This window comes from Hakea prostrata, chromosome 6 (assembly GCF_041222555.1).
Source record: "Hakea prostrata isolate BN-2017 chromosome 6, UWA_Hpros_2, whole genome shotgun sequence".
In the NCBI taxonomy this organism is placed as follows: domain Eukaryota; kingdom Viridiplantae; phylum Streptophyta; class Magnoliopsida; order Proteales; family Proteaceae; genus Hakea; species Hakea prostrata.
This window is the reverse complement of record NC_142605.1, coordinates 25,408,429-25,419,740: the sequence shown is the minus strand read 5'-3', so window position 1 is coordinate 25,419,740 and position 11,312 is coordinate 25,408,429. Positions and strand designations below refer to the sequence as shown.

The window sequence follows — 11,312 nt, the reverse complement described above, 5'->3', positions numbered from 1 at the left end:
CATTAATAAGTCATAACAATCTTTTGTAATTTCTAAATTTTCTAGTGCTAAATTCTCCCGTTAGAACCCAAATGAAAAAAATAATAAAAAATCACTTATTTCAACAAAAATGAATAGGGTTTACTCCAAAAGGAAATTAACAGACCCAGTTTTTTTTTTTTTTTTTTTTTTTCTGACAAACTAGGCCCAGCTTCACATCATGAGGGAATTAGCCGAAGCCCAGATCGAGGTCGGGCTGAGATATCTTGGCCCAAGTCCAACTTCGCCAGGCTCAAGGCAGAAAGGGGGAACTAAGATCCCCTGCATCTGCGTAGGGCGTCCAGCCGTTGGATGCCCTGCCTGTGGTACCCGGGAACCAACCTTGGTACCACAAGCAGTGATTTTTATTTGCAGCAGCCAGCTGGCAGGCTGCTGCCGACGATGGTGATCGTGCTACGTAATCAAAATAAGATCCAATAGTTGGGAATCATATGGCAATCATGGCAGAAATTTACTTGTAATTACTATTTTATATTTTTAATATTCTAAGGGTTTAAAGTTTGTTAATATACAAAATCAGATCAAACCACTTGAAGAAGGTTCAGTAATCAACTAAGCTCAAGCTCTAAATCCCCAACTAAATAATTAGCTCTTACAAAGGAAGGCCCAAGCTAAATATTTAGCTCCTATAAAGGAAGGCTTGTCCTTGTAACAAGAAAGTTTCTTTTTTCTTCTTCATCATCAATCATCAATAGGGTCAAGGTATGAAGTGTTCTTGAGCATTTGTACACAAGACACTCGCACTAGCTTTGCCAATCACTTCTACAATGCCTTGCTTGATATTGGGATTCGCGCCTTCATGAGGGACAACGAACAAATCCCGACGGAGCTAATCACTTCGATCAAGTAGTCAAGAATCTTTGTCACGTAATTGTTGGGTCTGATTTTGTAACTTAGCAAACTTTGAAACCTTGAAATGTAAAAGATATAAAATAGTATTTACAAGTAAACTCTTGCCTCCTAATTCTCAATCGTTCGATCTTATTTTGATTATGTGGCATGATCATCATCGTCGGCAGCAGTCAACAGCGGCTGTTGCAAATAAAAATCTCACAAGCAAGACATTCAGCAACTAGACGCTCGGATGGATGGCCTGCCCGAATGCCAAAGATTTGAATCCAAGAAGGGGGTGAGTTTGGCTTTGAATGGGATAGCTAGATTTGTTAGAAATCTTTTTTTTTTATTAAGTATAAATTATTAAGTCTCAAATCTTATAAGAGGCAAGCCTAGGTGTAATGGTTGGTGGACTAGTCTAAGGTCATGACATCGAAACAACTTCTCAACAAAACTTGAAAGACTTGGCTTCCACGAAAGCCTACAAGTTGGAAACTTCGGATAAAAGAGAAAACATTTTGTTGGACAACTAAAATGACCCGTTTTTCTGAGAACTGTGATAATCCAGATCCTCTCCACCTAGGCAGACCATCCTCCAACCCTCTAGGTTTGGATGCCCGTGTACCACGAATAGGTCATGTGTTAGCCCAATCAAGAGGGTGAGGTGACAGAGGAACGGCTTGCCCATCTGGAGAGGAACTGGACTCGATCTATGATAGAAACAAAGTTGACAACTCATTGAGTACTCAATGTGTAATCTCTTTTGTGTATAGTGAAAACTATTCTTTATGATGGTAAACATAGTATTTTGCATTGGTATATATCCACATTAAATCTCAGTATTGCTTTTGATTATTGTGTCTCTATATTCATTATTTCTTGGTGCTTGTTTTAACAATTACATCAATCATCCATGGGTCTCCAAACGTTCTATACATTGACTCAACTCATAAGACTCAGATCACTATAGCAACACCGACCAGAAATCAATATATATATAGCTGATATCCCCCCTCTTCTTGGAGATTGAAATTAATATGTGGGCACGTAGTCAACAACAATCAACTTCTCTGTGGTTGCCTTCAATAGATTTGCGAATTCAACATGATCTGGGTGTACATCATACTCATCAACAGCTTCCATACTCTCGAAGGTGGCTTCAAACACATGCGTGAACCCTCCATGCAGGTTAAATGGGCTTATGTCCTTACCCCTGGTTGATTATCAGAACAATTAACCTAATAAGTATCAAGAAGAAAACAATTGCATAAACACACACATACACAGAAACATGGAGAGGTGTTACCCTTGGAAGGACTTCATGGGCTCAATTAGGTTGACGAGATTTGCAAAGTTCTTAATGATCTCATCTACCTTCTCTGATGGCAGATCATCCTTAAACTTTGCCAGCAAAATGTGCTTCACCAATCCCTTTGATCCCTCCATTTCTTGTGGTTCTTTCAGTACTCTAGTGCTGTATTCTGCTTTGTTCATGATCTCTTGGCGTTCTTTGCATCTCTATATATAAAACAGGCTGGCTATTAATGTCTCCCTGGTGTTTTGCCCAAACGGCATGATAAGTGACTCATAAAAGTATGAGAAATGATGGCAAGAGAATGATGGTGTGCTGGGAAGGGATCTCTCTGTCTTCCCATGGAGATAATTTAGCAAAATATTATTATCATCTAGAAACTACATGTGTATTTCCATGCCATAATTGATATTATTCTTTCAAAGACGAAGCACAAGAGGTTGGTCTTCTCTTTGGAGGGTTCTCCTAATGAGTGTCCAAATACGTGTTAAGATTTAGCGAAATTTTTTTAATTGGGCTCTAAACAAAAATTAACTACCACATATCACAATCCTAAATTGCAGGAGATGAGATTTATAGAGAATGTGAACAAATTCCAAATTGAAGGTAATTAAATCCCTTACTCTTCTTGATTGTTAGAAAAGTCCATCAATGCGGTTATTCTCTACCCTTCATACAAAGTTTTTGAGAAGTAAAAACAGTATAACTATCTACAGGTGAGTTGTCTTTTGAAAACATCCCACAAAGGTTACATTGGCATCCTCTCTCTTGATCTCTTTTTGTCATATAAAATAACCTTCTCTATTGCCTGCCTACATTGTCATTGATGTTCTCCCTGTGTCATTTGTTTATAGAACTCCATTCCCTTATACCATACATCGCCAACAGTATAAAGGATATGTCTCTAAATTCAAATTCAAATTCAAATCCATCGTAACTAGTTCTATTATTGATTGATCTTACCTCCAACTAATCAAGAAGAGTTTGAGTTATAATTAAAGTATCAACAAGTTGAAGTTCAAATTCAGATATTTGAATTGTAATTCATATAATATTAATATACATCTCCCACTCACAAATCTGAGTGTGAAAGAATTCTCTCTCAATCAAACGAATTTCTAACTGCAACTATATCAAAATAACCAACATACTTGTTTGTTTTTCAAAAATAATCATAGCACAAAAACCTGAGCCTATGTTTATTGAGGCACTTCAAACAATGGCCTTATCAAAAGTAAGTGATATGCTCTCATTTCAGGCATGTTTCATACCCAAAAAGATTTGACACCCTCAAGTTCCTATTTACATAAAAATTCCCCAAATTACTTAGGCCAAAAAAAAGAAAAAAATCATCATATAACTATAACCAAGGCATTCATTTATGTGATTTGCAAGTTTCTCTTTGCACTGATTGCATGAGTATTCTGTCCACAGATTCTAATATTTATAAGAGCAACTTTTACCAACATTTTAGCCATGAAATGGTGCCCTGCAAAATATTTTTATTAATTTATTTGAATGTATTGCAAGTTGTTATTTTTATGTCACCTTTTAAGGTATATTTCAGAAGGTCCGACTCTTGAGACTGATTAGGGTGGAGAATGTGCAACAGTTTCATCATCTCAGCTACTTTGTATTAATGAGATGAAATGAGGGTTTATCTTTATGGGAAAAAAAAAAAAAAAAGAAAGAAAGAAAAGAAGCGAGATTATTATGAGGTGAAGTTATAAAGAAAAAAAAAACTGCCAATGCAGGGTTTGTCGACTCGTAAAACCTATACTTCTCACTGAAGAGGTCGTAGGTAGGGGTATAAACGGATCCGATTTGGATCAGATAGGGGTAATATCATATCCGCATCCTATTATATTCGGACGGATTCGGATAATATCCTATCGATTTTCGGTTGGATTCGGATGATAATTGATTAATTATTTTCTTAAATAGATTCTTTAAATGGGTATAAATATATATTGAATTCAAGTTTTTGACTAACCTGTTGGCATCTTTACTATTTTATTTGTAACGGTTAGGTTTTGAAATTTAAGAATTTAGTAATTTTGGTATTTATTTTAGTAGAGAATCTAGAAAAATAGTCATATATCTTAAGTAAAAGGTCTATAAAAATAAAAAAATAAATTCAAATAAGTAACTTAATCGGATAATTTTATCGGACAGATAATAACCGGTTAAAAAATGACATATATCATATCCGCATCCTATTAATAATCGGACGGATTCGAATACCCTAAATGGATGCGGATGCAAATTTGGAAACGAAATTCGGTTATCCATTTACACCCCTAATCGTAGATTTGATCCTTACAATTTACAAAAATACTATGATTGTGATACCTATTTGAAGGATATCAAAAATACTACTTTTTATATATATTCCCTTATACCATTCCCTATTTGAAACTTTTACCATATATTTAGTGATTATATTTTTCAAAGATACTACTTTTTTTTTTCTTAGTAAATTCCGGGAGATTTTGTAATTACAAGGAAAATGGTTCTCCCAGCCGTACTTGTAGGTTACATAAGCATTTATGTATCTCCCATATGATTCCATATTAGAGGATAAAAAATGGATACAGCCAATACAATATATATCGATGCACTTCTCTTCTTTTGTAACAGAACACAAACTCGATTGTGATAAAATTTATAAAAATTTTTAGTATCATCCTCTAAAATTAATGCAAGCCCCTGAGTTATCCAATTTATTAATCAGACCCCTTATAAGATAAAAATATATCAAAAACACTCATGACATTATGAAATCATAACTAAGTAATGATGTGAGCAAGTCAAATATGAAAAAAAGACAAGAATAACTTTAAATATAAAAAATAAAAATAAAAAAGCAAATTGCACTGGCACCCCAAAATGGAGGCCTTAAAACACTGACACCCCACTTTATGTTTTAAAAACAAATAGATCCTATTCTGTTAGAAGGGTTATTACTTGGTTAGTCATATTTTTGCAAAGACTATTATACCCTTAAGTTATTATTCAAGAAATCTATTCTCATTTACCAAAAAAAAAAAAAAAACAGATTAACTTTGTGCATGATTGGGAGTTCAACCGTTTCACTTCTCATTTTTCACTTTTCATTTCTCATTTCTCACAATCATTCAACCGTTTCACTTCTCATTTCTCCCTGTGTGCACGTTGTTTTCAAGTTTTTAGTCGTTATCTTCTTTGGTACTCCGTCCTATATATGCAAATCATAATTGTTATTGTAGGCTGATGACTGGATTTGTTGAGGGATTTCAGATTCTTGACAGTTTTAACCTTAACATGGAAAGAGCTCTATGAATCATGTCTTGCCTTTGCGGGAAGCTTGTAAGGAGTTCTGTTACTATCTTGCATCATTAATAAAAAAGAGGGTTAAAAAAACCCAAATCAATTTAAAGAGAGCTGGTCAAACGATCCACCTGAAGGAACTCATCTATACCTTGAGAGGGTTCCTGAAAGAAATGCGTAGGAGACTCCAATGTTGTTGTTCTCTGCGCCATCCAATCGGCAACCATATTTGCTTATCTATTAGTATGAATAGTGAGGATATTTCCATGCAAATCTACCAACTCTCGAATCGCCACAGTAATCCTTGTCGTCCTTCCTTGATTTTGAGCACTCAACTCTCTATTGATACAGAGGGAGCATTGGCTATGACAAGTTTAGTTTATCATCTGGTTGATTATGGGTGACAACAGGGATTTATTTTTAGTTTCCAATCCTTTTCCTTCGAATGAACCAGAACTTCGAATAGGTTCTTCCGCCTACGATGAAGATCGGTTGTGAAGATTGAAGAACGATTGATTTTTCTTTTTTTCTTTTTTTTCTTTCAGATTTAGTAAGGTCATTTTTGGAATTACAAAAAAATTACTAGTGGGTTAACAGTTTCACTAACATAATGGACTAGTGTGTTTATTGAATGTGGGTGTTAGTGTTTTTTAAACATAAAGTGGGGTGTCAGTGCTTTAAGGCCTCCATTTTGGGGTGCCAGTGGAATTTGCTCTAGAAAACAAAACTTGTTGGACTCTTTTTTTTTGTTGCTCTACTGTTTGTAACTACTTCCTCTTCCATTCATAAATCCTCACAAAGTTCGAAAAAATATACATCGTACATAGTATTTTTATACCTAAGATGTAGGGGCAACATTGAAGATTGATAACTAAAAATTAAGACTAATAGGGTTAGTAATAGAGGATCTATCTAATGAATTGAATAACTTAGGCGACAAGAGGTGGTACTGAAATTTGATTAGGACAATATGATATTCAATATGAGATAATAATTCTCTTGAAATCACCTGGCCGATACAATATTCTATATTGAATTACAAACTCTAGAGTCTTCCTGGATTACAAACTCTAGAGTCCCTTCTAGATACTTTTCATCACTTACGTGATATAGTCGATCACAAACTCTAAGAGTTTTTCTGGTAAGAAAAGTTTCGGAGACGGATACCTTTAAAATAATACAATGCGAATTCGAAACGGTTTTCGACTATCCATCTATTTGCACGGAGTTTTTAACACTTGGCGCGGGGACTCTAATGGAAGTTCTCCAATCCAAACAGACTGAAATTCCCTCCGTAACGCGGAAAATAAATCTTTTTGGTAAGAAACTTAATAAAGCATGTTTCTCTGCAATTCCAGTTATGATATACCTAATTTCATGCTATAAAAAAATAAATGCTTCTAATTTCTTGTTTAAAACTCACTCTCAAAACCCATCACAGTGATCCAAAACTTTGAAAAAACCAGATTCCAGATACCAAATTCCATACTCCATCGATGGCAAGCATCGAGAGCGGAAGAGATGGGCGAGTGCAGAATGTCGAAGAGGAAACAGAGAGTCTTTCAGTCGAGCAGGTATTCAAAAGCAAGGAAATTCCATCATGGAAGCAACAACTGACCATCAGGGCTGTGGTGGTGAGTTTACTTCTGAATGTTATGTTCGCCGTCATCGTTATGAAGCTTAATCTCACCACTGGAATCATACCTTCCCTCAACGTTAGTGCTGGGCTTCTGGGTTTCTTCTTCGTCAAGACATGGACGTCGTTGTTGGAGAAAACTGGTTTTCTCAAACAGCCTTTCACCAGGCAAGAGAATACCGTTATTCAGACTTGCGTCGTTGCTTGCTCCGGCATTGCCTTTAGCGGTAATTCTTCAAACCCAGAATCCGATACCTTGCAATATTTATAATTTTCGTAATAGATTGTTCTCTAAGAAGGTTAGGTGATTCTGCAGTCGCCGGCGGGTCGACTGCAACTCGCCGGAGAGGCTGAAACTGTAACGGAGTGTTCACTCCTGCCATGTCTTTTGTTTCTGGATTGCCGTTTTAGGGATTATTTTGATAAAGTAATTGCTACCTGTGTAAATGATATTTATAGAAAGGATGAAATTAATGCGTGAGCAGTGACTTAGCTGTTCACCACTTCAGCAGTGACTTAGCTGTTCACCACTTCACCCAACAAGATTCTAGGTAAAAAGAAAAGGAAAGAATTATGATTTTCGGATTGTTTGAAAGCACTGTATTTTCTTTTCACCCAAAAAAGAAAAGAGTTTCTAATACTCATAAATAAATTTAAATTTAATTTTCTCAACAAATATTTTACAACTAAAAAATGTCCCAGATATAAAACATGCAAAACAAGACTGAAAAGTGCAATTTCATTTTTGAGTTTCAATCATCCTTTCACTAGGCCTTTTGGATCTGCTGGTTCAATTGCTTCAGTTAAAATCCCTAAGAAGATCATGTATTGCCTATAGGGAATTAATAATGATAATGGAGAATAGTATTCCAGACCCAAAGTTAGATGTGAACTCATCCTATGGCCTGCACGACCTTTTGTTCTGTAAATACTTAGTGTACCTCAAAGAATCCTCCCTAGAGGCTAGTTCATCTGCCATTGTAGGAGTCTTGAATTTCTGCTCCTATTTTAAGACTACACAGATGATGATGCTTTTGGAACCTATAATTGATGAGGTGATGATGAAGTTCCTAGTATTTTTATGGTGGAACACAATTCCTTATGTATGTTTTAGACTTTTGCTTACCTGTGTTTGCTTGCTTGAACAAACAGGAGGTTTTGGGGGTTACCTCTTAGGAATGAGCGAGACTATTGCCAAACAGTCATCAGGCTTTAACAATGCACAAAACATCAAGAACCCATCTCTTGGTTGGATCATTGGCTTTCTCTTTGTTGTTAGCTTCCTTGGGCTCTTCTCTGTGGTACCTCTTCGGAAGGTAATTTTTGGGGACTTATTTTTCAGTTAATGTGAATAGAGAAGTGGTAAGGGGCCAGGGACTTATATCAACTTTGTCCCCAAGGTTGTTCATTTGTGGTTTCTATTGTCAGCATTTGGATGGACAAATCCAGGCTATGGTTGGATCATTCAAGTCGAGAGACTTCTTTTTTTCATTCCTTTTCTTTTCTATTTTGGTTGTTGATCAGGTCATCTGTTATCTGGAAAACTGATGATAATTATAAATGTGAGATCAAATGTATGGACTTGGAATACTTATTTCTCAAAATGATGTAGGTATTTGTGGTTTCTTATGGTTTCTCAGATTATGGTGATTGACTTTAAACTGATCTATCCAAGTGGTACTGCAACTGCACATCTTATCAACAGCTTCCACACTCCACAAGGAGCAAAAACAGCTAAGTAAGGCTTCTTGGCTCGGGCATGTTGAATAAGCCACGGAAGGTTTCTTATCAACTTTTTGTTCAACTCTGTTCAGGAAGCAAGTCAGGACATTGGGAAAGTCCTTCTCATTTAGCTTCTTGTGGGCATTCTTCCAATGGTTCTTCACTGGAGGGGATGGTTGTGGATTCTCTAACTTCCCTACATTCGGTCTCAAAGCCTATGATAATAGGTAATTGAATGTTTTGCAGTTCAAGCATAAGTTGTCTCGTCTTAAGGAATCTCCTGAGAGGTGGAATGATTCCCTCTATCAGATGCTCTGATAACATTGCTACATGCAAAAACAGAACTTATTTATTAGCCACATGGACAGGTGCCGATCTAGACGACCTGTATCATCATCTATGCCCTATGCTTTTGCAATCTGTGTGTGAAGATCCATTTTCTTAAAGATCCCAATGTTTTTTAAAATGTTTAATGTTCTTTTTTTGCTGCCATTGCAGATTCTTCTTTGACTTTTCGGCTACCTATGTTGGGGCTGGGATGATATGCCCATACCTGGTAAATGTATCAATGCTAATTGGAGCAATTCTTTCATGGGCTGTCATGTGGCCTCTCATTGCGGAGAAAGAGGGTAAATGGTATAATGCTGGTCTTTCCTCTAGCAGTTCCCGTGGCTTACAAGGTTACAAGGTAAACTGCTATCTCTATTCTCTAAAATATAAAATACAAACTTGTTCATGGGGAATGCCTACATATTTTAGGTCTTAAACAAACAAGAAGCATTACACCAAGAACCTTGTTTGCAATGATCAGGTTTTAATTGACAAGGGTTCATTTTATATTTCAAGAAAAAAGAGCAGTAGTTTGAAGAGTTGTGATTATCCTATAACTCTTACTTGTATACTCAAGGCCTAGTGTGGTAGCATGCTGTGTGTAGAAGCCCATGGCTATCAGGAGCCAGAGTTCTAGTCTGTTGGATCAGATTTCCACATTTTCCCTCCCCATAGACACTGTTTTATCTTGTCCTTGGCCAACTTTCTGCCAGGAGGTCTTGAGTTAAATCTCCTGGTTCACATCTACCTCTTTCCCCTTCTCATAGAATAGGATAAATTTGGGAAAAAGAACCTCATAGGAATCAATCCAGTTCTAAATAGATCATGCACTGAAATGAAATTTTAACACTCAAATTATTTGATACTTTGCGGTACTTAAATAGTTTGCTAAAATCTTCTTTATCAGTTGCGTACTTATTTTATGTTTTGCACTGCAGATTTTCATTTCTATTGCAATGATCCTGGGAGATGGTCTCTATAACTTTGTGAAGGTTTTTATACAAACCCTCTATGGTTTATATCAACAACTCTATGGAAAAAAAGCTAGAGATCTTCCCATTACCGACTCAGGTGCTCCTGCAATCCCACTTCTCTCCTATGATGATCAACGGCGAACTCAGATGTTCCTCAAAGATCAGATATCTCCATGGCTTTCACTAGGAGGCTATGTTATCATTGCTATCATCTCAATCATAACAGTACCTTTGATTTTTCACCAGCTCAGGTGGTACCATGTCCTTGTCATCTACATCTTTGCACCTATCCTAGCCTTCTGCAATGCATATGGTTGTGGGCTCACTGATTGGTCCTTGGCCTCATCCTACGGGAAATTGGCCATTTTTATCATTGGTGCATGGGTTGGAGGTTCTAATGGTGGAGTTTTGGCAGGCCTTGCAGCATGCGGGGTCATGATGAACATTGTCTCCACTGCTTCTGATCTGATGCAGGATTTCAAGACCGGGTATCTAACATTAGCTTCACCTCGTTCCATGTTTGTGGCCCAAGTTCTTGGGACTGCAATGGGTTGTCTTATCTCTCCTTGTGTTTTTTGGCTCTTCTATAAGTCTGTCCCTGATCTTGGTTCACAAGGGTCTCAATACCCTGCACCTTATGCTACTGTCTACCGCAGCATGTCAATCTTGGGTGTTGAAGGTTTCTCCAGTCTACCAAAACATTGCCTTCAACTTTGCATCATCTTTTTTGTTGCAGCTATGGTTGTGAACCTTATCAGAGATCTGGTAGGAAAGAAATGGGCTAGATTTATTCCAATTCCAATGGCCATGGCTATACCATTCTACTTGGGAGGCTACTTTGCAATTGACATGTGTCTCGGGAGCCTTATACTGTTTGTGTGGGGAAAGTTTGACAAGGTGAAAGCACAAGCATTTGGACCTGCAGTAGCTTCTGGACTGATATGTGGGGATGGGATATGGAGTTTGCCCAGTGCAATACTTGCTTTGTGTGGACTGCAACCACCCATCTGCATGAAGTTCCTCTCAAGGAAATCAAATGCTAGTGTCGATAAATTCTTAGGCTCTTAAGTCATGCAATATTTTTAGCTTGCTTCTGGCTATATTAGAAGTTATCTCTGAACGCTACGTATTATTATAAAGGTAGACTGTAAAGTTT

The 11,312-nt window shown here is 36.9% G+C and overlaps 2 protein-coding genes across 2 annotated transcripts; one reads left to right on the top strand and one right to left on the bottom strand.

Moving 5' to 3' along the window:
• Nucleotides 1-1,905: 1,905 nt before the first annotated feature.
• Nucleotides 1,906-2,319, bottom strand: LOC149012877 (stress-response A/B barrel domain-containing protein HS1-like). The gene is made up of 2 exons (XM_089160286.1): nucleotides 2,180-2,319; nucleotides 1,906-2,086 (listed from the first exon to the last, which is right to left on the bottom strand). Exons 1-2 carry the CDS (start codon nucleotides 2,317-2,319, stop codon nucleotides 1,906-1,908), a joined length of 321 nt encoding a protein of 106 aa, XP_089016412.1.
• Nucleotides 2,320-6,900: 4,581 nt separating this feature from the next.
• Nucleotides 6,901-11,290, top strand: LOC149012876 (putative metal-nicotianamine transporter YSL7). Its single transcript, XM_089158791.1, has 6 exons — nucleotides 6,901-7,357; nucleotides 8,283-8,446; nucleotides 8,771-8,868; nucleotides 8,945-9,079; nucleotides 9,351-9,540; nucleotides 10,121-11,290. Exons 1-6 carry the CDS (start codon nucleotides 6,991-6,993, stop codon nucleotides 11,222-11,224), a joined length of 2,058 nt encoding a protein of 685 aa, XP_089014917.1. The 5' UTR covers nucleotides 6,901-6,990; the 3' UTR covers nucleotides 11,225-11,290.
• Nucleotides 11,291-11,312: the final 22 nt, after the last annotated feature.